Below are 26760 nucleotides of genomic sequence, written 5' to 3'. Positions count from 1 at the left end.
GGGCAGGCAAGGACGGAACCAGAAACAGGGATAATAATGTATGACCAAGCTGAGATCACTTGTAGCAGTCAGTGGTGATATGGCCTCCAGGATTTACTGGAACGATGCTTCCAATTCCCTGCCCATTGTCAAAGTTTTGGACAAGGCTGCATGCCTCCTGGGGTTGCTTTTGTTCTCATCTCTCTCCTCCATTGGAGGTGGTGTGACCCCAACCTCTTTTGCCGTTTTTTCCCCATTTTCTATTCTTTGATCACAGACCCGGACATCCTGAATGGTGTTTACATGTCAGAAGCCCTGAATCCTATTTTTGTGGACAACTTTGAAAGGGATCCCACGCTGACCTGGCAGTACTTTGGCAGCTCCACCGGATTCTTTAGGCTCTACCCAGGTAAAAGAGCAGAGATCAGCTTCACTCTTTCAGTGCAATGAAATAGTCTTGCAGGACAAGGTCCGTGCCATGTAAGAGCTCAATCTGGGAAGGTTGAGGGTAGCATGGCCCCATGATGGGCAGGGTGCAGTGAGAAAAATACTCAGTGCATGGGCTGCTGCCACTTAGGATGAAGGAATAGCATCCATGGTAGGCATAACCCCCTTTTTCCTACACAGACCAGCCCCCCAAGCATGTTGCCCTTGAAATCCTGGAGAAGGCTGCTTACAGGTGCTCCAAAAAGCTCACAAAACACCATGGCAGCACCCATCTCTCAGGTGGGGTGCGGATGCTGCAGGAGGGTTCCCTGCTTCGTGCTTCCCTGTGGCTTTTAGTAGTAGCCACAGCCCCTCTCCATCCACATGTGGCAGATGCCGCTGCCAGTCTGACTTGTTATCCACACACAAGCTGAGAGCTGCATATAAGGTCATGGAGCAAGAGGGGAGGGCCTGTGCTTGAAGGAGCCCACAGGATCCTCCACAGCTGTAGCCTGGCCTGATGGCCCCTTCATCAGATGGCTGCATGCCCTTGTTCTGTGACCTGTCACATGTTGTGGAAGGTGAAAGTAGAGATGACTGTGAGCAGAGCAGAAAATCTGGCACATGTTCCTATCACTGCTGCTGCGTTTATATGCTCTCAGCCACTGCTCGGGAGAAAAAGATGTTGAGAACTACATCAAAGTGGCGAAAAGCTCAAACTAAGTGCAACTGCTCCCCATAATGTCAAAGACTATATCTAGGTATGTTTTTAAATATGTAGCTCTGCTTGTTTTTCTACAGAATGGCCACTGCTATTGCTGGCCAGACTTGTGTGCCCATGAGGTAGCTGTGTCTCAGCAGTGAACAGCAGAAGTTCCCTGGGGAGTGGGGAACAGATGCCTGCCTGTCTGTGTGTGTTAATTGCTCCTTTTGTTGCTCCCTTCAGGAATAAAGTGGTTACCAGATGAGAATGGAGTCATCTCCTTTGACTGCAGGAATCGTGGCTGGTAAGAGTTTTTGAGAGACTTGGTCAAAGCACCTTTCAGTCTTCCTCTCCCCCTCTTTTCCAAAGTGACACGCTGGTGAGTTCCTGATCAGAAGCTACTGCCCCATGCTGCTTCTGCAAGAGATGAGGGGTACATGAATGAAGGCAGTGGCAGGTTAGGAAGCTTTGCCACCTGTCAGTTCCAGCTTTCCTTACGGCATCTAACATGTGCCACATGAAAATTGCCACTGGTTTGTCCTTCCTCTGTCCCATCCTCCTTATAATTCTGTGACTGGAGGGATGGGGCTGTTCAGACTCCAGAGATGTGAGATGTTTACTCAGTCTATTCAGCATGGCTAAAGGAGGCTTTAGCAATTGTCACTGTTAGCTGTATGTGGGCATATATCTGCAGCAGGCCCAGCATTTGCCAATGTGGGAAGTGAGATGCTGGGGCTGGTGGGAGAGGCATGTTGGTAGGAAGGGACACATCGGCTTCCCATCCTGACCCTGCTGAATAGCTGTATTCGTGGCACTCATTTTGCTGCCTCTAGCATCACACAACAGCAGCACACTCAGCATTCTTCCTCTTTCTACACTCACCCTGCTTCCTCGTATTCTTCTTTTATAAAAGGTACATCCAAGCGGCCACCTCTCCCAAGGACATTGTCATCATTGTGGACGTCAGTGGGAGCATGAAGGGCCTGCGGATGACCATTGCCAAACACACCATTACCACCATATTAGATACTCTGGGAGAAAATGACTTTGTCAACATCATTGCAGTAAGTATGTCCCATTTTCATTAAGTTGTCTTCCTTGTGCCTTATACCAGCTTTTCAGTCCCCTTAGCAAACTATAGGCATTACAGTGGTGTAACAACAACACTTAGTACCCATGTTGGATGGCGTATTAAAACTAATTAACTTTGGGAGACTGGCTTTGTGTGGTCAGCAGGATGGCTGCTGAGTCATCTCCCCCCTCCACGGAGGATGTCAGCTGCATCTTTTTGCTTACTTAGTAATGTGAGTGAAACAGGTAAAGTGGTGTAGAAAGACACTAGATATAATAAATTTGCACAGCATAGCATAATACTGTGTTGGGCTCCAGCCTCAGGATAGCTTTTCCAGGCCAGAAAATTACCAGCATATGCCTTTTTGTGTATCAGAATCCTGCAAGGCTGCAAACTAGTTCAACCCGTGCAGGTCTGCATGGAGACTGGTCAGGTTGCTTCAATGTTACTACCTCCCTTTTTAAGCCCTGGACAGGTTGAGGTTGTGCTGGTTATCCATAGAGAACCAGCACCACTGATCACAGAAAGCAAAGATTTTCCATGATCCATGCCAAGACCAGGAGGTTCGGTGCCAGGTTAAAGCCAAACAGCTGCCTGTCTCCTAATTTTAAAAGCTAATTCAAACACCACCTCTTTCCCTGGGCTCCTTTCTATAAAAGCTTGCCAGGGCACAGTCACTGAGATATAAAGTCTACTTTTTGTCAATAGCTTGTTATTGTGTAAGTTACTTAGAAACTCCAGTAAAGATCTGTCTTTATATGGCTGGATAGTTGGAAGAGTGAACAGTGTTGGCAGAAAAATGGAGGCAAGCCATTAAGGAGTTTGAAATATCATCTGTTCATCAAAACAATCCCAGAAAGAGCATATAATATATATTCCTTTACTGTACCCACACCAAGAACCTACCAGCTCAGACACATTATAGCCTGACCTAAGCTCCTAAGCTTGAGCATTAACAGCCTCTTAGCCATGCTTTTAGGAATGATGCTCTTCTGAACCTTGCAGTGAAAGGTTTATACCGGTGTGTTTTAGCTCGCATATGTATCAGGCTAGAAGAATACACCCCACTAATTATCACAATTTGGTGGATATGTGGTAACTTGATATGTTGTTATTCAGCCGTGCACAAGAGGCATCAGACATTAGGATACAAAATTACTTGAGAAGTTTGACAGGGGACACGCAAAGTCTCCCGAAGTCAAAAATATGTGCAAATAGTGCTAGAAGCAAGGCTAAGGGCATAAGCTAATAGAGCGTGGAAGAAATCTCTACAGCGTGAGTGGAAAAAAAGCAATTCTGTGTCTGTAGATATGCCCAGATAGAACTCAGCAAAGCACCATAATTAATGCATTATTCAAACAGATTGAGATTTGTCAAAATCACATTTTTCATGATCATTGCAAATGATTCTTAAGGGAAATGTGTATAAAATGGCATAATGTTCCATATTGTTTTCTGAACATCCATCCAGGACATGAACCCAGTTTTCTCCAATTACAACCCATTTCTTTTCACTTTCTCTTTGCAGTATAATGATTATGTTCATTTTATTGAACCCTGTTTTAAGGGTATCCTGGTCCAAGCAGACAGAGATAACAGAGAGGTGAGTACCAGGCTCCTATCTATGTTATTCACGTAGCTCTCTTAATGTAAGAAGTACAGAGGTTAAGATACTGTGACATGTAACTCCAGGGGGAAAAAAACCATCTCCCAGAAATATGTGGGGTTGCATTTCAGAAACAAACACCAGTTCAGTGGTGTGTGCTGGCTCTGTGGTTCACCTTTGCTTACACAAAGCCACTGTAACATGGTGTCAGCTGGATAGCTAACCAGTAGCAACCAGCTGTGTCACAAGGGATGCACCACCACTACTGACAGCCTGACTGGACCCAGCCCAGACTGCCATGGAAGAACAGCTTGCAGAGGAAAAAGTGTCTCCACATTTGAAACCCCACATCCTCAGCCCTCAAAAGAGAAAAATCAGCCCTTTTCTGGTGAATGTGTTCTGACCCTGGCCTGATCCTTTGCCAGGCTTGACTGCCAGCAAGCTTTCTCTGATGAGGGGGTTTGTTGCTCTTATCCAGGAGGGCTCAGCCTGTACCCAGCTGCTCCACCACCCTCTGGGCTGACTTGTATCTTCAGCATTTCTTACTGTTTAGTTTTCTTCAATTCCCTTTTCTCTATACTAATACCACAGATGTATTACATCTTTCCATGTCTTCAACAACCTGATTTCTCTCCAGATTTCTTTCCCAGCTTGGTCCTGAGTCTGAGTATGACTCCAGAGGATGATGTCTCCTGCAGCATTTCCCAAAGGATCCCCAAGCATTTTGGATGCTATGTTGCAGAGAGCACTCTTGAAGGTTTCATTTACAACCAGATCAATGCCTCTTAAGTAGTGGATGAGCACTGATTTTTTTTTTCTTTTTCCCCAGTTCTGTTGCTCTTGCATGCACAGGAATGTTTTGCTTTGTTTGTTTGTTTTCCTGAAGGGGTAGGTAAAGGAAAGTCTGATTTCTAATAGTTTTGTCCCTTGCATGATGTTTTATGGACCGCCCATGGCCTGCAGCACATAGACTGTGAAATGCAGTCCTGCTCTGGCTGCTCGAGCAATGGTGCAACATGATGGCACTGCCAGTGGAACCGCCACTTGACTTTCCCACCTCCACTCATCACAGTGCTGCACTGCACATCCAGCAGTGGTGAAGGATCAGGAGCCCAAAGCGCAGATTTTTCCAGGTTACCCTTTCCTCCTTCTGCTGAAGGAAACACCCTGCCTGCAACCCATTGCTGCCTTTTTCACTCTCTTCTTGCCAGCACTTCAAGCAGCTGGTGGATGAACTGCAGGCAAAAGGAGTCGGCACTGTGAACAAGGCTTTGACAGAGTCCTTCAAAATACTGAGGGAGGTAAGAGTCAGTGCTGCTGCATGCATCGGGCACAAGTGTCCCTGCCCACCCCTACTTTCCCCTCTGCATCTTATGACTTAACACATCCTTCACGGTGAGGCTGGCGGGTGGTGGCATAAACTGATCTCACAGTCTCTAACTTTGTGACAGGCAGTGTGCAGGGGTGACCCCATACTTTGGAGGTGTCAGTTTGTGCGTGGTGCCTTGAGGCTGCCGATCCCTTCAAGGCTGTAGCCTCCTGAGTGCTTCCTTAATGAGCCACACAACTGGGCATTGCTCAGGTACCTTGGTTATAGATGGTGGCAATAAAATAACTGATCAGCTAAGGGTGACAGTTCTAGTCATAAGTAATGTTATTACAATGTGAGTCTTGATAAGTAGATGATGATGAAGATGTGAAAGATTATTCTCAGGCTTCAGGTTTATTTCAATGTCACTTTGAGTGTCAGTGCTTGGGGAAGAAGTCACAGGTACAGAAGAATTAATCAGTCAGTCTGATCATGCCCTGTGATAAGAATCGTAAATGATTCATTGCCTTATGTGAACCATTGTGACTTCAGTAGCCTGGAGGTAAACATAAAATTTAACTCTATTTCTTAAGGAAGGTTAACAAAAAAGGACGAAGAACCAGCTGAACACCCCCACCTCCTTGCAGCCCTGTGTATAGTGTGGTTGGCCAAAAGATGCAAGTGCCTTTGGGGCTGACAAAAATATGTACACACTATGATGCTAGTGGCCATAACGATGATGTTAAAAGTAATGTGGTAGAGGTATTGACACCCTGGGAAGGATTCTCCAGTCTTACTTATTTTACAAATTGAAAGTTCAAGTTTGTTGTTGGGTATGGTAATCCTGTTCCTGATTAATTCCAGTGCAAGCATTGATCAGAGTTGAACCCAGGGATGGTGGTGGGTGAGCTGACTTGCCAATGGTTACAAAAGCATAATGGAATTAGTGGCAACTTGAGAAGAGTGTGGTGTAACCTTGGCATTGCAGTCTTAGGCTGGCAGCACTCCTAGTAGTAATGCTTCAACATCTTTGGAGGAAGATAGTTGAGATGACCGAAGAAGCAGTAATGCTACAAACCTAGAAAAACTGTATGGACTAGAGCCCTGCTAGATTTACCTACATGTGGCTTTGAACTTTATGACAAAATTAACTTGAACTTTAAAAAACAAAGATCCAGAGCCCATACAGATATAAATCACAGTATTTAAACAATTGTTCCAACAGAGGAAAAAATTATTTCTTAATATCTAACATAGCACTTTACAACTTCATGCCAGGACTTCTGTCTGCCTGATGACATTCAGAAGAGACAGAGGTGATGTCTCAGTGCACCAGCAGCATTGTGCACATACATAGACATGCAAGTACAGAACCACATCTGCTGTCCTAGAACAGCCTTCCCCAAACTTCAGCTCCCTATTTTGGGGCTCACCTAGAGAGTGCCTTGATACCACCAGCTGGTATCAAGGACCCCAGGCTCAGCAAGCACCACAACTTAAGTCAAAAGGGTATCACTTGCCAAGTGATCTTATACTTCATGGACTCTCTGAAATCTTAGAGATTATTAGTTCTGTATCAGTAATAGGAAAGGAAAATGGTTTCCATTAGTGTTCCCTGAAACAAATCTGTGCTGCTGCAGTCATGCAGACAGGAGAAAGGGGAATTTTGGCGGAATTGGCCACCCCCCTCCCATCAGACAACATTCACATTCTAAGCTTGTAGTCATAGCTGTTACTCACAGACTGTCCTGTTATTGTTCACAGGAGCATACGTAAGAGAATGAAAATGAAAATTGCTACATCACACTGATGAAACAGGCTTTGCTGATTACAACAGACAACCAGTAATAATATCTGTAATGAAAGTGATTACAAAATTTCCCTGGTAATTTTCCTCAGTCCAATTGCTCATAGAATTAATAGCCCAGTAGAGACCTACTCAGTGAGGTATGAGTAGCAGAGAGGGGTTGCAGAAGAGCACAGTCTCTCACCGTCTTTGTTTTCCTCCATTCTGTTCTGGGGTAGACAGGGTATATTTTAATCTGTGACTCAATCTGCAGAATAGCTTCAGGAGAACAGTTAGCCAGAGCCTTCTCTGCCCCTCTCAGCCATGCTCAATAAACCACTTAAATTCTCTATTTCAATTTAGCCACACACCAAGTGGTTTCAATAAAATCTGCGTGCCAGGGATACTGTGGTCTTAAGCATACATTCATTAAGTGCTTCAAAGTTCTGTCAAGTGAGCTCCTTCTTTGTTTATCAAGCTTTAGTCTCTCTCACCGCTGTCTTCTCCTTCTTTCAACAAGCTTGGCACGTCTTGTCCTCTCAACCTTTTCTTGTAGGATTTATACCCCTTTGTTCTGGCCGCTGCTCTCCTCATGGCTGCTTCTGGGCTGCCTTCCCTGAAACACCATCCTCCCACCAGTATGTAAGTGCTGCAGCTGAGAGCTATCAAGTGCTAAGCAGAGCAGAATAATCACCTTCCTTGTTTTACACACCACAGTCCTCTTAACACAACGTAAGACAACAGCTACGTTTCTTCAGACACTGTCACATTGTTAATTCCTATACGGCTGATCCGTCTCTGCGGTACTCCTCTCTAGCCAGTATTCAGCCTCCTGTTCTGTATTTGAGCCTCTCACTATCCTTTCCAACGGACATCAATTGCAAAGATACTTATATATTTTTACAGGCATGCCAAAGATGTGTGTACATATATACATATGCAAACACAGCCCTAAATCAGAGAGTGATATAAATATATTCATATATTTGTTATATAAGAATAGAATTAGGATTAGATTATACAAAATCTGTGACTCTTAGCTCCTCCTTTCTCAGGGTAATTCTCAGACTAAGTAGGTGTTTTGAAAGCTGGTGGTTTCTGACCCTGTGGAGGAAAAGAAACCCCAAGTTTTGCTCTCTTAGGTCACCTTGGACTGATGTCTCCTCTTAATGCCAAGCTGGTTTAATTTGTACCTTGACTGGCAGTTGAACTCAGAAATAACATCTTGAAGTTTCTTATGAGTAGGTCACTCAAAAAAGGCTATAGATGAAAAAAGAAAGTGGAGAAACTGGTAAAAAACTGGACTTCAGCGAGATGTAAGATTATATAACTTGAGCAAATTGGTGTAATGAAAAGAATAAGCCCATCTGCTGATAGGAGTAACCAAAGGAGTTTGCGGCCTCTTATCCCCCCCACCTGTGTGGGGAAGCATTTCATTTGCACACTCACAAGAGGACCATGTTACTAATCTTTCTAGCAGTGTGCTAAATGTTTAAGGAAAATTTACCCACCTAGTTTATTCCCTTCTTGTAACACATTTTCTATTGATTCCCACTTTGTCCTTTGGGGTCTCAGTCCCAGTCAGGTCTTGGCTCAAGAGGCAACTAGTTCAGTAACACCTTCTGCAATTCTTTTCGTTGCTGCTGAGCAGAGATTATTCAAATGCTTTCAATTAACTTTTGCTTTAACCCTACCACTTTGTGACCCTGCCTGTAATTCATTCATTCTTTTCTTTGTTTCTTATCACTTCAGTGTGTGCGCAGCCATTACAATATTGTCCTTTTGATGATGAAGTATGACAGCTATAAAGCATCTCTGCCTGACCATTTCCCTCTGTTTTTTATCATCTGGCAACATACTCCTTTTACTCCCTTTCTTGTTTCTTCTCTGAATGTTTGTAAATCTTTTCTTGATTCCACTTGCATTTTTACAGACCCAGATTCTGCAGCATAGTTTTCAGGATATGCAAAGCTTAGGATTTCCTGTTTACCAGTTTATGCCGTTTTGCTTAATGCCATCTCTCATTTGCTGTTCACTAGCTTTCTGTTTCCTTCTCTTCAGCTAATTTTCTACCCATGAGACACTTTCCACTAAGCCTGAATTTTCAGTAATTCCAGAGGCCTCTCTGGAGGCAGGTCTGTATAAGAATGGGGCAGAAGGAGATGAGGAGGGGCTGTTCAGTCATCTGGCCTGATGTGTGTAATCCGCATGCATGCCTGTGCATCACTGAGCTATGCTGATGTTCTTACTGCTTCACTAGTAACTCTTGTGCCCGGCTACAACTGCAAAGTAAATGACAGTGAGCAAACAAAGGAGTATAAGAGACTCTGACCCTGAATTAATTAGATCATGCCTGCTACTCCTGGTAATACAGCCAAAGTTATATGGGAGAATACATAGCTTCATCTCTTATTCGCCAACTGCAGCTCTAGCCCACGCTTATTCAGGCACCTCTTCCGCAGACATCTTGTTCCCATTCTCCCCTTCTTTCACGCTCCTGAGATTTCAGTCAGAGCAGGGAATTATGCTCAGATCCTGATGTGAATGCTGTCAGCTCATTTGCTGCAGCTGCAGCCAGCCACAAAAGGACCTAAAAGCCAGGGATTACCTCTTGTTCATTTGTTTTCTAAATCTGTCTTTTTAATCTCTATTTCTATGACACTGATGATCTCATTTTCCCTGTTGAAAATACCATCTACTCCTGTAATTAGGAGATTGCTGGTTCTGATACAGCATCTAATTTCTCAGTATCTGAGTATTATGAGGTCTGAAGTAAGCTTACATGAAGAGAGATCTTAAGTAGTTTGAAATGGTGGATGACCTTAATTAAGTGTTAATTTAACAATTGTCTAAACAAAATATGTTGTAGATTGCAACAGACTGGAATAAGCTGCTTTTGTAACTACAAGGTTCACAGATCTGTGATCTAAACCTCACTCTGACAGCATTTCCTGCACCATTATAACCCTATGCCTCCTTAATGGATGCTCACCCTAGCCCTGCTCTCTGATAATCTGCACGTAATGGATTTCTGTCCTAGAAGTAACTCACTTGAGACTCCTTGTCTTTTTCCTACCTGATGATCTGCAGCAGAATCCTATGCAGCTATCAACTGATTTTTCCCTTTTGTTTCTACCTAAGTAGATCCTATGTTTGTTCCTGTTGTTCATCCTCAGCCTTTGCCTTGAGTCTCCTTGCTGAAGAGGGGGGGCACATGTTCTGACTCACTCTGGAGCTCCAATTACCCTCTAGCTGGCACTGATAGGCTTTTTTTATAGAACAAGGCGTAGAAGATTTTTGGATGACTGGAAATGTCAGATCTTAAGAGACTCTGTAGGGAAGGATATGGGAGATCCCTACTGTTGGATTGGCATGACCACAGCAAGAGAGGTACACTCTGTTTCCCCTCTCAATGTGGTGCTGTGGTGACACAAAAGAGGCAGAGCACGTCCAGCTACCTCGTCCTGATTCAATAATTCACTCAGATGTTTTGCTTAAGAACAGCTAGTTAGGAATGACCTTATTACACTACCCTTCTCTTTCATGATCACTTGTACCTATTCTGATCAGTGATACATGAAACAGGGAGAACTGGGTTCACACATGTGGTCATTCAGAAGCTGTTGAACCCATACGTACTGCAGTAGAGTAACAGGTACTTCAGTGGTATTAAGAGTAAGGCAAGACTGATAACATCAATAGTGGTGAAAGGAGACATTATGATGATATTAGCACCACGTATCCATGGTCATGATGTTAATCTACAGTGGAACCACAGTACCATCTGTGTTAGTAAAGACATTTTCTTTCTGTCCTAACAAAGCATTACCAAACCAGAAGGGACTTGTTAATTGAACCCTAAAACATCTATAAAGTCCCAGTTTGCATCCTGTGCTCGTCCTCCCACTCAGTGCTTGCTTTCATTTTTATGCAATTAGTCTCGCCACTTGGATACCTTTTTCCTAATTTATAACATATAACTACCCTCTCCAGTTTAAAATTGCTGCTGTGTTTGATATAACATTAGTCACCCTTCAGTTAGTCTTCCACATGTTCTCCATCTCATGCCATTGCCTTTCATCAATCTTGTGTGCAGAGCTGTTGTATCTTGCTCTTTCCATATTTTTTTACTCTGCATCGGTTTCTGTATCCTTTGCTGATTAGACTTTTCCATGCTCAGAAGCAGTGAGATGCTCTGCAGGGAGAAACACATGCTGACACTGAGCTAGGAGCCGCAGCAAAGTAGCTGTGTGGTTTTGTGCTTTCATGGCCTCTGCTACCTCCTCTGGTGACTTCTAATTCAGTACCTGTGTTGTTGCCGCATAAGGCACTTGTTTGTGCTCTCAGGTACACCGGCTCTAGAGAACCAAGACGCAAATGGCTCTACAGGCAGGAGCAGGAGATAAGCAGCACTTGAAGGCTGTTTTTCCTGGCTGAACAGGCAGGGTCTGGCCCTTTCAGTGCCAATTCAACACCTCTTCATGTGTTCTTGGGAGCACATCAGCGTTTGTACCAAAGTCCCAGAATACCTCCGCTCTACCTTAAATATCACTTATGTACAGAGAACAGGTCATCTGTCATTACAGTGTATGGCCTTTTTATCTGGCACATTAATAACCTATTTCAGCCCTGATGGCAGTAATGCTCTTTTTTTTTTCACATGCTCCTGCTTTTCTCTGCTGTTTTTTGGCAGATTGATGGATTTGCCCTGAAATAATGAGTCTGATTTCCTCCTCCTGTCATGCTTTCTGCCATAAAAAGTGACAGTTATTGCTGTCAAATCAGAATTGCAGTGTTTACGGTCAGCCTATACTTGTTTGCATAAACGAATGCGACTGTAAGATGTGAGGCAGCAGGGAATCGCACCCCTCCGCCATAGCACTTACTTCCTCATTATTTTACTTCTGTAGAGTCTCCTGTGTTTACTTGTGCTAGGTAGGGCTGTACAAATAAAACAATTATATGCAGCATACAAACATAGTATTTATTTAAGCAGAGCTCTTTCTGAGCACAGTGTGAGGTTTACAAGGGAATGTCAGGATCTGGCCCATCATGAACAAATATGCTGCAGTTACACATAAACAGCCCGTGCCGAGGTAACTAATGCTAGTCCTCTCTGCTTGCAGTTCAGAGAGGCTGGTCAAGGAGGCTTGTGTAACCAAGCTATCATGCTGATCACAGACGGAGCAGTGGAGGATTATGAAGCTGTGTTTGAAAAGTACAACTGGCCGGATCGGAAGGTTTGTATGGGAAGTGCTAAATGGAAAGGGTGAGGAAAGGTGCTATCCTGCTATGGTGGGAATAGAAGAGCGTGAGCCAGGATGTCAGGCAGAGCTGAGCATTCACATCCTTCGATACGCACATGCATCCAGCTGTACAAAGCAAAGCAGCCAGGCAGGAGCCTGCTGCGGTGGTTTTAGAGGTGGTAGGATCACAAATGGGTAGCTGTAGGTCAGTGAGGATTTATTATATTTTCATACACTTTGATTTCTAAAGGTGTGACAATCAAAACATTCTCCTGATAAAATGATAAAGACTAAGCTGAGCACTTCAAAACAATTTGGAAAAAAAGGTATTTTAATCCCATCCAAGACTGTTTGTAATTGCTGCTGTTTGGGAAAGGTTTGGCTATTACCAATTCTTATGGTATGCAAAAAAATGGCCCAGACAAACTCTCTAGGTGCCTTCCAGCCCTACCCTGGGGCCTATGATTACAGGCTTATACTAGCAAAGCAGGCTGTGAAAGAAGAATAGAGCAGGGTTCATCCTAAACCCTCATGATTTATTTGCTTACCTCATCCCAGACAGCAGCGATGCACAAAGGGAGAGAAGCAGCCCAGTGAGAGACCAGAGCATGAGGCTGTTAAAGCAGTTTATTTCAGGATTGGCTCTTTTGTTGTTGGTCAAACACAGGAGAAATGGTGAAGCTTTCTCTAAATGATTCATGCAGCCAGCTGTTCCCCTGGGTAAAGGATTCCTGTGAGCTATAAACCTCTCCACATGTGGTTGCTGAGTGCCTGGCAGAGCTGCTGTCATAAAATCAAACAGAATTTGCACTTCTGCCTTGTTATTCAAATGACCTTGGGTGCTACTTGGCTTTCTGGGCTTATTGTAAATGGAAATCAAGTTCCAGCCCACAAAATGCAAAACAAATAGAGCAAGAGGCTCCTGTCTCTGTGTGAAGGCAGAGTTATTGCTATGCACCACAAATAAGCATTCACACTAGTGCATAGCAGGATGCTAAACCTCAGCCATTTGGGTTTGTTGGCACATTGCAGCCTAATTCTTCTATCTTTGCATTCGTGTTCCCAGGTCCGGGTTTTCACTTACCTCATCGGACGGGAGGTCACTTTTGCCCCCAACGTGAAATGGATTGCCTGCAACAACAAAGGTGCTGTAAGGGAACAGTTCCCTGACCCCCCATCACATGTACCATGCATGGACTGCAGCCGCAGGGCCCTGGACTCCTGTATAGCTCAGCCACTACAGCCTGGGGCCCAGGAACCCTTGGTTGGAAAGCAATCTAAGGAAAAAGCAGACCCTGCTAGTCCATGTTCAGAGTGACTGTGTCCAACTAACACAAGCCCTCCGTGCTGAGCCACCACATTTTCCTGTCATGGTGCCAAGGGGCACTATGACCGAGATTCGTGCTGGCTGTAGTCCACCTAAGTCCCTGTGCTTATTGTGTCCCACTTGCTGGCTTTTGACAATCTGTCTAAAACTCTGTCAGAAAGCCTGTGACATCTTTTGGCTGAGATACAAAACTAATATCTCTTCTTTAAAGATTTAACAGCATTTTTCATGAGGTCTGCAGGTTAACCCCTATACCCTGGCCAAATTCTTTGTGTGCCGGTGGTTTCACTGAGGCACTAGAAGAGCTTGTTAATCCCACCACAAACCCAATATTCTGAATATGGCATGAATGGGAAAATCCATTCAAAGTAGGTGAGTCACCTCTATACATTTGGGGCCAGTTAAAAAGCCCAGTTAGCCTTAACAGACTCTGCAAGGGTAAAGGAAGAGAGTGGGGAAAAAGAAAAGCTGTTTGGACATGACTTGGCTCCAGCCTGCATGGAGACAGTCAGAAATGCTTGCTACACCAGTATCCTACTTAAACAGGGAAAGGAAGGGAGGATTGAAGCTGGGGGCTGACTAGATAGGTATATTTACTCTTTTCCTGTCTGAGCAGTGGCTCCAGCAGACTATGAAATGCATGGATGCATTTGCTACTGAAAATAATTGACAGACAAGAGTTGCTAGACTGCAGAATGTCTGTGAGCTAGAGACATCCAAGGCTCAAATGTTTGTCTATTAGCACTCTGAATCACATGTAACGTTCTTAGTTTTTGATATATGCAACAAAAACCTGGATTTCAGATTGCATGATCAGCCCTAAGGTTAGTGACAGGGAATTCACTGCACTGTTGGTTCACCATAAAATGTGAGAATGTATTCTCCTGAATAACCAGAGAACAAAAATGTGCTCCTTGCATTTGAATTCTCACCAGACTTGAGCTCTGCACGAGGCTCACTGCTTTTGGTTCTTCTCTTTCAGCACATTGTATAGCTCTTGTAGTCCTTGTTTTCAAGCACACTAAATCTCGTCCCACATCACAAAGCTTATCAGATCATAAGCTGTTTCACATGGTAGTGTTTTCCATCTAACAGACATACTCTGTCCCATGCCAAGTACAACCAATCCATTCCATGTGGTAAGAAGCAAGAATCGTGACTTTACACTGTGTTAACATTTCTAACCGGTTAAGCAGATAGATAGTTTTAAGGACCTTCTGATAACTTGAAAACATTCCTCCCCCGTACTCCTTGTCGTAGTATTAGACTGGCATGGGTCCATCTGCAGGGGCAGAGGAAAATAGGTAACTTGCACTTTCAGGTTCTGCTTCCAATAGGTAGATGTAAGTAGTCACTATCCTTGGACGTAAAGCTAGGCAGACTGAAGAGTAGAGTGCTGGAAAAAGTCTGGAAGAGAAGTTGGGAGTTTGGGCTTAGTATAACATTGGGCAGGGTAAGTGGGTAGCCTGGTGGAATACTTTGTTTGCATATGTCTGGCCTTGAGGAACAAAGGCAGCCTGATTGCTGGTGGTTGTTTTGTTTTTTTTTTTTACTTAGGATTTTCCTAAGGCCCAAAGCAACATTTTACATCTATTTGGCATGATATCCAGACTCCGGTCCTGTGCATTGGTCCGGTATTTTGAGAAGAACAGAGCCAATCCTTTGAAACTCTAGATTTCCACAGAAACGTGTGTCCACAGAAGCTTGTGGATACAAGGCATGTCAAGGCACTTTCTGTAAAGAGCAGATAACCCATCTGGGTATATAGTCTTTGACATCTAGTTTTCTAGCTTTGCACAGATGCTCACTTAAAATACTGAAGACATGTGAGCAGCGTGTCTCACACCTCTGTTTCTCCATGAAGGCTACTACACTCAGATCTCCACGCTGGCAGATGTCCAGGAGAACGTGATGGAATACCTGCATGTCCTCAGTCGCCCCATGGTCATCAACCACGACCATGACATTATTTGGACTGAAGCCTACATGGACAGTGCGGTAAGGACTTGCAGCACAAGTCTTAGAGTCAACAAACAGTAGGGCTTATGGGCCAAACTGGCAAAAGCATTAGACAACCAGCTAGTACATTAGGCATATAACTTGACCCAGATTCCCATCTAAATATCTTATGTGTATCAGAATCTAAATAAGTCCTGAAATTTATGTAAAACCAGAAGTTGGTTGATTGATAGAAATTACTGGGCTCTGGCACTGCTGCGACAGTATTTCTTTTCTGCTCAGTACTGGAGTTGAGATGTGTATGCAGAGTCAGGTCTGAATCTGCAGTGACCAGGGAGCCCAGGACTAATCACACGGGTACAGCATGATTTAAGTAGTGCTTGTGTGAAAGCAGGTTGCCTTCTAAAGGATTATTCACAGGAAAGATTTACAGCTCAGGATATGGGTCACAGAGACTTATTTCCTCCAGCCCAGTAGCTAAATGTATACTGGTTGTCACTCAAAGATACAGATCTTAGTTTGGGAAGCAGGCTTACTCTTCCCTTCCTTGAGCTAGCAAGTCCTTCACTGCAGTGGCCCTGTACTCAGCCCTGCGGGTAAAGGACACATGGCAAAGGACCAGACAGCACTCCCAATACCCATCGCTTTGTCTCAGGCCTGCCATACGTGAAGACATTTGGACCACAAGCAAGTGCTGTTATAGTGTTGTGTTGCCAAGGCAGCTTGGAAATTTAAAGGAGGGAAGGGAAGGACAAAGGAGTAAACCTTCACTGAAGGAGCCTTCCCCTGCACTTCCCCATATAGAAGATGTTCCTCAACCTCTGCCTTTTTACATTGCCAGAGTTCTAATTCTTATTTTGTGGCTGTGCGTCCCTCACCTCTGTGCTGTGGCTGACCACTGAGGCTGCAGCCATGGCCCATTAGCTCAGTGAGGGCAACATGGGAATGTCTCCTGGTGCAGGAGCTGTGCCAAGTGAGAGCTGAGGACATGGTACTAGAATGTGCAAAGCAAAACCTCCAGAAATGCTGCTAAACCCAGCAAGTTTATTTTATCAGCAGGCATGCCACCCCTGGCACCAGCGCGTGGTGTCACACTTCCCAAGGCAGCCACAGGGACTTGTCTGTTGCATTTCTTTTCTTGCTGCATCTCTTCTCTTGCTGCTTGTTTTGCTATTCTATTCCTCTGCCCCAGCCTCTCCCATCTTTGGTTCACCCTCCATTCATGCACTCATTCATCTGTTCGTCCGTGTCTCTCACTAGCTGCCACAGTCTGAGGAGGTAACTGCACCCCTGTGTTTTGTGAGCGTGCTGTTTCCCTCGTGCCAGTTGGTGTGTCAGTGCTCACAGCCACAGCTGGCCTGTACATCTGGAGGGGGGTGGGGGCTGCAGCACTGGAGGAGTCCTCTTACACTCGCAGGAAGAGGAGAGGAAATGATGGATGTACTGGAGAGCTGTGCTTGTGCTGTTGGTTCAGAGTAGGTAGGGGTGTCTGTCTTGTGCAGTAGCTTAGTTCATTGTATCTCTTTCTCCATATATCCACTAAGTGCTGGAGAAGATTACTTGCTGTGTGTTAGTGTGAGTGTTGCCGTGAATGGAAAGTTTCCACAAAGAATTATCCAGATTCAAGATACCAAGCTCAAGTCTCCTTCATGTGACTTTATAGATTACTGACTCCCTCCGTTATGGTTCCTACCATGTATAATAATGGAGACAGAAGGTAATTTCTTGCCTTACTACTTACCTGACTAAGTAAGAAATAAAAGGGAGATGCTACTGGCTTTGAGCGATTAGGGTCTTTTGATAGCTAGGCATGTTTGGGAGATTTCTTCACTTGTGTCTTGCATTTTGTACCTCCTCTCGTGTACTTTTAGAGCATCTGCCTTCTGCAGAACTGAGAGTATCTGTTCCCCATTACATGTCCATTTCCTGTATCCCCTGTAGAGATAGCTCACCATGATCTGTTTGGATCATGATTTGTCTCTGTTTTTCCTAAGCTTAGATGGTTAAGTAACAAGTATATATAAACAGGCTCTGTGCGTATTTGTGCCCTTTAAATATCTGCCTTTGGTGTTTCTCGTTTGTGGTATTTATGTGTTTGCAATATAGATGACATCTTGTTTGTGATTTTGCTCATATTTGTGTTGCTTTTTTCTATCCTGTACTCCTTGTTTTGGTGGTTTTTACACTTGTTGTATAACTGCTCATGTCTACACTCCCAATGCGTGGTGGGTATAAATCGTGCCACCACTTCTGCAGGTTTTTGTAGCAGCTCTTTAATTTATCTTGCTTCAACACACTTCATTGACATTCATCCCATCATCATCACCCCTCATGAGCAAGCATCCATCCCACAATCCTCTTGGATACAGAGTATTGAGAAGCGCTCTCATCTGTTTTTAGAGGGGTGTGGGAGGCAAGGAGGTGGCTACTTGTAAGCAGCATCAGGGGTCCTTGGGAATTCCAGTGCCTTTCGTTCAGGTTATCTGTGGTACTGCATTTGCTAACACGTGGCTCGTTCTTCTGTGGCAGCTCTTTGCATCTCAGGCTCAAAGTCTGTTGCTCATGACAACAGTGGCTATGCCAGTCTTCAGCAAAAAGAATGAGACGGTGAGTGCAACACAGGCTTCCCTCTCCTTCAGCCAGCAAAGGTGAAAAGTGTACAGCAGACCTTTGTAAGGTTTTAAAGCCAATGGGTCTCTGGAAGAACAGCCAGCCGTTACAGACTGTAGTAGACCTCTGGCAGGAAGGGCAGCTGACAATTTATCTGACAAAATTGATAGTTTGAATACTGTATTTTCAAAATACCCCTTGAACATTATATTTCCCCTGTTTTATCCCTTCCATTTCCAAACTGAGCCTAGTTCACAAACCCATTAAGTTTCAGGCTGGAAGAGATCATTACCTTGCCTAGTCTGTGCTTTTTACTGCAGACCTCTACATTTTATATAGACAGTTTTTCATGAGCCGAATAACCTGTGTTTGGCAAAAGCATCATTGAAGAAAGGCATCCAGCCCTGACCTCCCTATTGTGGTTTCTCACTCTGCAGTAAAAACTGGTGTCTAAATTCCACTTCCAATTTGTCTGGTCTCACCTTCCTGCCATAATGACTTTCTCTGCAGATTAAAAAGCCTGTGTCCTTTTCTATCTTCTCCTGGCCCTAAAAACAATTGTCTGCCTTCTCCACCTGAGGCTGGCCTTAACCTGTATTAGCACAGCACTGCAGTGAGATCATGTGTGTTGTTTTCCCATTGTGTTCTCCGGACAGTTATTAAACAACCAATTCCCCATTTCATGAGACATTCCTTTTTCCTAGGTTAACAGTTCTGTATTTGGCATTTGGGTTAATCAACCCAAGCCATCAACTGATCCCTGTTGTTTTGCGTGATTACTTTGTCCTTATTGTATATTTACCTATACTGAAACTGAGGGGGTTTCCCTCAAAACTTGTTTTCAGTGATTTTTATGCTACTTCTGAGCCATAGTTAAAGATGCTGACTAGTGCTGGGTAGAAATACTCCTTTTCATACAAGCTGGAGCAAGCTCTTTAGACGTTTTTAAGGTATGTTAGCTGGTTTTCAATTAACATATTCACACAGGCCTGGAGAGGATACAGAAGAGACTCATAGGAACACAATAATGTGTATTCAGGTAGAAAACTACCCAGGTCTTCCTTCTGAAAACAGATTCTCCTTTGTTTTTTAAGCGATCTCATGGCATTCTCCTGGGTGTGGTGGGCTCCGATGTACCACTGAGGGAGTTGTTAAAACTTGCTCCACGGTATAAGGTAAGACTGAGATAAAGTGATTTACTGTTTTGCACAGCAAAGTCACCAGTCATTCTTCCATGGGCATGACTGAAAAATCATTCCTTTGCCTGTAGGAAGAACTATAAGTGTGAAGCAAGAGATGCTGGATGTGGTGATGTGTGATTTCTGTATAGCACATGGGAAATCATTCACTATTAGAAGCTTTTATGCTGCTTCAGAAACACAAGGACTAGGTGATCCAGCAGACTGGTAACACATCATGGAATGTTTGTATCTTGATGGTCACTAACCTAGATCCCTTGGAGTTGATACAGACCTGACAGCCTACCTCAGAACAATCAGTTTTATATCCAGTTCTCGGTGCACAAAAGCTGCCACGCCAGCTGACAAGAATTAAACTAGTTTCACTTAGCAGGAAAACTGAGGACTGAATGGACTGCAGAGAGCCAAATTTTCTGCCATGCCCAGAGGTTCCTTTCTCCAGATCAGCATGAAGATTTCTTGGCAGGAGAGTGCACGGGAAGTTGGCTCTCATTCACTTGTGCTGTACCTAAATAAAGTATTTGCTCTCCAGAATTGTTAGTCCAACAACTTTCCATTAGCTCTATGTTCAGTATATGTAAAAATAGTACTTTCATCCATAGAAGCCCTCCACCCCCATGCACACACCCCAAGATGCAGTTTAGTTTGGTTTCTGCTGTAATGTCTGTGCAGTGACCTTTTGTTCAATCAGTCTGCACACCAGGAGACAGCAAAGCACATCTGAGGATCACCATGAAATCAAGTGATTTCAGCCATCATTTCCAGTTTTCACTTTCTCTCTAGTACCTATCGGACAACTATCACCAGTTAGGCAGTTGTCCAAAATCTAAGTGCTGAAGACTCACAGAACTGAAAGTGCTGTCAGAGGCTATGAATCTGTGTGGTGCTTCCAGACATGGACGCAGGGCAGACCATTCATATGCAGCTACAACAAACTGTCCTTCAGGCAACCCAGGAACTATGCGGTGGGGTGCATACACTCAGCACCTAAAGCTAGCCGGTTTGGGTCTAAGGAAACCTTATCTAGGAGTTTCAGTTTTTGTAGATGCTTATTTTCTCTGTAAGACCATCTACTCCCACCATGTCACTCAAAGGCTATGTGTCACAAAAATCTTTCTTCTGGGACTAGGAAGGACACTGTTCTTTCCTCCAAGCAGTGGCAGGGAAGGAGGGAAAATTATCTGAAGGATGTCCTTACATCGGAGTCAGGAAGTGACTTCGCAGAACCTCTTCCAACTCCAGACCAGTTTGGAAACCTAGGATCCTCAGCTTAATCCCCTGGCATATGAATTACAAAGGACCAGCTCCAAAGTTACAGCCCTTGAGAGACTGTGCATTTATGATCGTGCTTACTGGGCTGGGAAATTCCAGCTTTAACAGGCCAATGAGGAAGTTTGCTGTAGTCCTGATTCAATGCCTTGGTTTCTCTCCTGCCATGCTGAGCTGAGCTCCGTGTGCTCTGCAAAAAACTGTTTCACATAGGTAGAGTTCAAAGTTTTAATCTGGGATGTGTGAAACACAGAACTCATTCCCTCCAAAAGAGCACAGACAGATTGTAAATGACTTGCCTCCCCACTTCCCAACTCTTATCCCTGCTGGATTGTCTGTATAGGAATATAAATTTGCAATATTTTTTTTGAAGACGGAAACCTTAGCCATTCTTGTTTTCCTTGAGGCACCTCTTGTTTTGGCAAGCACAGGCTATCAGCAGGATTTTAGCAACCTGGGGCTTAGCTGGAATTTGTATTATATATGGGCTTGATCTGAGTAATTGCTCTCTCAAAATCTCTTCCAGATCAGGTAACCAGTGCCTGCTCTTGCTAGCTTGTGCTATTCCTTAAAATGCATTTTAAAACTACAGGGTTGTACAGTTGGCCTAGGCTGGGTCTGGTCTTGCCAACACTGAAACAAAGCTCCTCTGAAGACTGAGCGGGTTTCCAGGGAAGCCATCTGTGAGATTAATACTCACTTGATCACTAACTGCTCTGCATAGGTAGTGACTGCCATACAGACCTGTCACCACTGTTTCTGTACTGTTTACAACATTCCCCATCCTTGCCCATTGTATGTGCAGCACTGCTGTGCCAGCTGTGGAGAGCTTATTCTGCCTCTGGATGGCAATTGTCCATGAGGACAATCATAGTCTAGGACGGCATCTTTTTCTGAATGTGTACACAGATCAGCTACCTGCCCATCCTTTTGTGCATCCTATCATAGTCGGCCTGCTCAGACAGAGCAGCCAGAGACCTGGAAGTAAATGGTTTGGGATGGACCCTATTTTCTGCCAGTCAATGCCTTAAAAAAGGGAAATATTTCTGAATCCTTGTGGTGCCAGGGTATCAGTGGCACCCATTACACAGCAGTGTTTATATCTAAAACACTAATTATTGTAATGCTTCTTTCTCCAGCTGGGTGTCCATGGATACGCCTTTCTGAACACCAACAATGGGTACATCCTTTCACACCCAGACCTCCGTCCTTTGGTATGTATAGCTATGAATTTGAGAACCTTTGCTTACTTGGAAACAGCAGCTTTTAGGGATGCTCCTGATTCCTCATATTTTACTGAGCTGTGGAGGCTATTAGGCTCTGATATATAGGCACCCAGGAGCATGAGGGCCAGAGAAATCAATTCCACATACACGTCTGTCCAAATATACGTCTTTGCATGAAGTGTAAAGTAACCTGCTTGTCTGTTCTCCTGCATGTGAGAGCTCTATTTGTGCATGCTTGCTGTCCTGTGGGTGCACATGTATCTGCAACAATGCAAGGTTTCACTGCCGGGCATATCTTCTGCAAGAAGATTTAAGATGAGTAGCACCCTAGTAAAAGCTACCCAACAGCTGCAGTGTGGACAGTTTGGAAATCTGAGGATAGCAGGGTCCACAGATCTTAGGGCCATTGTAAGTCAGATACAATTGAGAGACCAGTAGGCTGCAAAGACCCTGTGGGACTTGAGAGAGTGGACACGAGGACGACATTTCTTCCTTGCAGTGCCACCTGGAGCTCCAGGCTGTACATCAGCCTGCAAGCACACATCTGGCCTCATTATTCAGATACCCAAGCATGCAACGATTTCACATTTCATATACATGCCTGTCTCCACAAATTCACCTGCATTCAACTATAAGCTTCCTCTTGCCTTGGTGGCAAGAGGAAGTGCCACCACAGGGCTTCACGGCAGCTATCTTCATAAAGGAAGCTTTGCACGGGGAGACCCGAGGCACCAGCAGTTACTTCAGTATGTGAAGGGAAGGGACTCATAGTGTTTTCAGGATGGGGCAATCCACAGGCACTGCTTTATCCTCCACCTGAAATTGGCCTCTCTTAGTCTGCTTCACATCTTTTCCTTCTCCTAGATTACAGAGAAATAGCTCTCTTGCATGTGTTAGCCCTAGGTGAAAAGCCTACCTTTGTGTCAGTGGAGTCAAAGCCTAATTCCCATCAGAAAAGATCTCCTGCTGGTTATTATTAGTGTTAATGGGATTACACACTTAGCTGTACAGAAAAAAATATTCCCTGGAGGAAAGTGTATTGTGCTGATCTATTTAGAAGAATATTCTCACAAAGAGGGTCTGCCTTTACCTCCAAGTTTACCTGTGTTCCTGACTGTCCCTTGCTCCTGGATCAGTCTCTGCCACTTCAACTCTTCTACCCTGCCAGCGTCCACATAAAGAAGTACGTGGCATGGGATCAAGAAGGCACTTGCACCCAAAAGCTGCCTTCCTAGTAAGAGAACAAATGAAACACCTCTGTTTTTCAAATTACATCTCAATTCTTTAAAGGTTAGTTTAGGAACTTACCTAGACTCTTACTTGGGTTGTTTTTTTTCCTCTTTTTTTCTTTTCTTTTTTTAATGAACACCAGTATAAAGAAGGAAAGAAACTGAAGCCTAAGCCAAACTACAACAGTGTAGATCTCTCAGAAGTGGAATGGGAAGACCGTGATGAAATAGTGAGTATCAGAAAGAGAATTTAGCCTGGTTTTGCAGCCCCTTCTTTCTGTTACTTTGTGTGCCTGTATGGAAGGAGCAGGGGAACAGCAGGCACTCATGTTTTTTACTGTGCCTGACTGACTCCTACTACAAAGGGACACAGATGATGCTCCTCTACAAAGTGCCTGTCTTCCTTCCCACTATGAGCTTTCCTTCTCATGGATCAGGGAGGGGAAGCACTGGCAGGAGGAAGGAAGCACTTTGCAGGGGCATGTACACACTGTTCCAAGGAGCCAGTCTATATATGGCCCAAATGCTGCCATCATGTAAAGCCAAGGTAATTTAGGAGTATGGCAGTGTCCCATGATGTTACCCACCATGTAGTATGCAAGATATAGATGAAGCCACTCAAGTAAGGAGATCTGCAACAAGGAAAAAAGGACATTCAGAAAAAGACTAAAGCTGGTAGCCATTACTAATAATAGACAAAGAGGATAAGGTACTTAGACACTTGAGAAAAACCAGTTTCTATTGCACAGGTGTAGACACACTGAAAACAGTAGCCGACCAGAGAGAAAAGATCAGAAAATACCATTTTTACTGTTAAAAAGGGATAAACAACAAACAGCAATCGCCTTAACAGCTGCACATTGCCACATATAATGAGAAGGTAGATTGATTCCTCTGGGGCTGGTTTTCTTTTACTCAGGAGAATTAGGAGAGAATAGATATTAAGTTGCTAAGATAAGAACTGAATTTGGAGTAAGATAGAATTAGCTGTGGGACACATGCTTCTGGATTACAGGGGAAACTTCCAAGATAAACGGATCTGATGCTATAGATATCCACTTAAACAGGTAGGACAAATGAACCGCCCTGCAAGAGGATCAAAGTAGCCACTGCCACTAGTGCAGACCAAGTACAAAGGGTCACAGCAGCAGAACTTGGGAAGTGGGAGAGTGGAGAACTAAGAAAGGAAACAGCAGAACTGGGTGTGAAACGTGGAAAGCAAGATGAAAATAAGAAGCTTTATGCGCAGTGGAACCACCAAGATGCAGGGTGCCAATGGGTTTGTGTGGCTTCACTGTTATCTTTGAAGCTCTGCTCCCATTGTAGTTCTCTCTCTTACTCGAGCAGTTTTTAGAGCTGCACTTCCTTACAGTTTGCTATTTTACACACACACAAAAATAATAATCCAGGAAACTGGAGAAGTTTGCTGTCATATTCATTTGGCTATCAGGTTCCTGACTGACCAAGTAACTCTCATACCTGATGCAAATATGATGCAAAGTGTCAGGTAGGCAATCAGAGTAAAACTATCCAGTGGAAAAAAAGTCAAGAGAGGCATGAAAAAGAAAGCCACTTTGTGTTCCTGTAATGCCTAACCCTTTCCAGCAGAAAGGTTGTGCAGTCACTGAGGGTACACAGACATTCAGTGACGCGAGCGGTATCTGCAGTGTGACTTCAGCAAGTCTAGAGACTCTCAAGATACACCCACTGCAGCAGAGAGCTGCCAACATTTCAACACCCGTATTTTCAGCTATGGTATTAGATCAATGACAGACTCAACATCAGTTGCAGTATAATCTCGGCAACACTGATAAGCAACAAATTCAGACTGGAAAAATATGCCCAAGTGCTAATGATGTGTAATACAGACCAGCTGCTAAAAAGAAATGTAGGGGAGGGAAGATGGCACTGTCTGGAAAATACCAATTGATGCACAATAGTACTAGCTGCAGCTAGGCAGCAAGGAAGTCTGGGCTTGCTTGTGTAACAACACAGTGTTCCCCTCAGTGTGAGGGGAAAAGGGAAGAGTCAAGAGATCCTCACAGCAGTCTAGAAGCTGTCACCCAAACAGCTTTTCTTCAGTTTTTACAGAACCACTGAAGAAGTTAGTTTGGAAAGATGTTGAAACCGAGTGCAAAACACACAGATACTGTGAGAACCCCTCAGTTAAACTGTATGTCTGTGCTAGTTTGAAGCCACACAAGCAGACAGGGGAAAGGAGTCTGCAGAGCTCATTACCAGTGATGGGCACAGCAGAGACTCATTGCCCTGGAACAGGAGAGTTTGCTGTTTGGAGTGTCAGGAATGAGTGCTTCAGCATCCACCAGAGCTGCCCTCCATCCAAATTCTGCTACACACTTTTCCAAGTGGAGGACAGCTGTTGCCAGAAGTGTCCTCCCTGAAAAGGACTGAGCATTATGGATGCTCACAGACATCAGGATTGTAATTGACTTCTCACTCCTGGAAAAGCTGTTGAGGAAGACATAGCAAGCCTGGACTGTGGCACCAATCTACAGCTACTGTCACAGGACCAGGAGCCTGCCTGCAGAGTAGCTGGAGCTGAGGAGATCCAGGGAGATCTCAGATAGCCACTCATTTACTCTCCCACTGCCTTACAGGGGGAAAATGCCTAATATTCAAGAAGATATGGATGACACCAATATTCGGATTAAGCCCAAAACCCATAGCAAATGCTGCAGGCTGTCAGACCTGAACAGAGTGTATGCTGTGGCTCTGGCAGGAGGTCAAACACTCTTAGCCAGAAAGGAGCAATAGTACCAGTCTGTTTTAATTTCCAAGACGTGGGCCTTGGGGAACACAAGCTTTATATTCTAGGTCCGTAAATAACCCACATCAAACAGTCATAATAAACAAAACCGTGGCCTTGTAAAGCAAATGCAGTTGAGACTGGCCAGCACCTGAATGGAGGCCTGTCTCTGGAAGTAAGGAAGCAATTTGTGTGAATGAATAAGTTACTTCCCACCTTTTTTTTCTATCCAGGCTGAAGCAGTAGGTTGATATGCTCTGGCAGGCCAGACCTGAAGTCAAAGCCTCTGCACTAGTGGAAAAATTCCCTGGCTCTTTCTTGCAAGAGGCTGGAAGTAACTGTGAAAACTACATTTTGCCTTTGGAACCTGGATCGTATAAAGTGGTCTTCTCACTGCCTACCCTGCTATCATATAGTCTTGGTTTGCTGTCTTAAACAGCTGCGCTGCTGCACTTCAGAAGTGGTGCTGAATACAGCCTACAATTTATAAATCAGTTTAAAAAATGTCAAAGAGCTTTGGAATCAGTCTGGGGGAGTTACTGGGTTTCTCAGTTGCCTCCGCTTCCAGGCTTTCAAAGCACCATGCTAATGACTTTCTGGCTGCCAAACTGTGAAGTCTGAAACTTGGACTGGCAATTTCATAGCTTCCAGATCCTTTCTTTTCACTGAAAAGACATATCAACAAGCTTTCAGTATAAACCATCATTACTCTGTGTCACTTATCAGCCTGACAGAACAAGGATCCTGACCACCGAGAACAGGTTTTCAGTTTAAAAGAAGCAAGAAAGACCTGGGGGGAGCGGGGGGCACAGTCACCCTTTTCTGACAGACCCTGTATGTTAATGGGAAGCTCTCTTAATTCTTGTCCTGCTTGGAGACACTAACGCTTGCTCACCTCTGCAGCTAAGAACTGCCATGATCAATGGGGAAACAGGCTACCTCTCTATGGATGTGAAGGCCCCTGTGGATAAAGGGGTAAGACATTATACTTCTGCTCAGGTCACACAAGGGAGGGGATGGGAAATGGATGCTGAAGTACCACAAAGG

The 26760-nt window shown here is 44.3% G+C and overlaps 1 protein-coding gene across 1 annotated transcript in view; it reads left to right on the top strand.

The window, feature by feature from the left end:
• The window catches only part of CACNA2D4 (calcium voltage-gated channel auxiliary subunit alpha2delta 4), a 125323-nt gene that overhangs the window by 14398 nt on the left and 84165 nt on the right, over positions 1-26760 (top strand). The window contains exons 7-19 of the mRNA XM_065664160.1: positions 257-388; positions 1352-1412; positions 2022-2172; positions 3709-3783; positions 4998-5087; positions 12008-12121; positions 13194-13272; positions 15319-15452; positions 17943-18020; positions 19118-19198; positions 21631-21705; positions 23090-23176; positions 26617-26688. Coding sequence (XP_065520232.1) covers positions 257-388; positions 1352-1412; positions 2022-2172; positions 3709-3783; positions 4998-5087; positions 12008-12121; positions 13194-13272; positions 15319-15452; positions 17943-18020; positions 19118-19198; positions 21631-21705; positions 23090-23176; positions 26617-26688 — 1229 coding nt within the window. The remainder of the gene's footprint in view (positions 1-256; positions 389-1351; positions 1413-2021; positions 2173-3708; positions 3784-4997; positions 5088-12007; positions 12122-13193; positions 13273-15318; positions 15453-17942; positions 18021-19117; positions 19199-21630; positions 21706-23089; positions 23177-26616; positions 26689-26760) is intronic.

This window comes from Lathamus discolor, chromosome 1, assembly GCF_037157495.1.
Source record: "Lathamus discolor isolate bLatDis1 chromosome 1, bLatDis1.hap1, whole genome shotgun sequence".
Lineage (NCBI taxonomy): Eukaryota > Metazoa > Chordata > Aves > Psittaciformes > Psittacidae > Lathamus > Lathamus discolor.
Note: the sequence above shows the minus strand (reverse complement) of the source record. Positions and strands in the feature narration are given on the sequence as shown.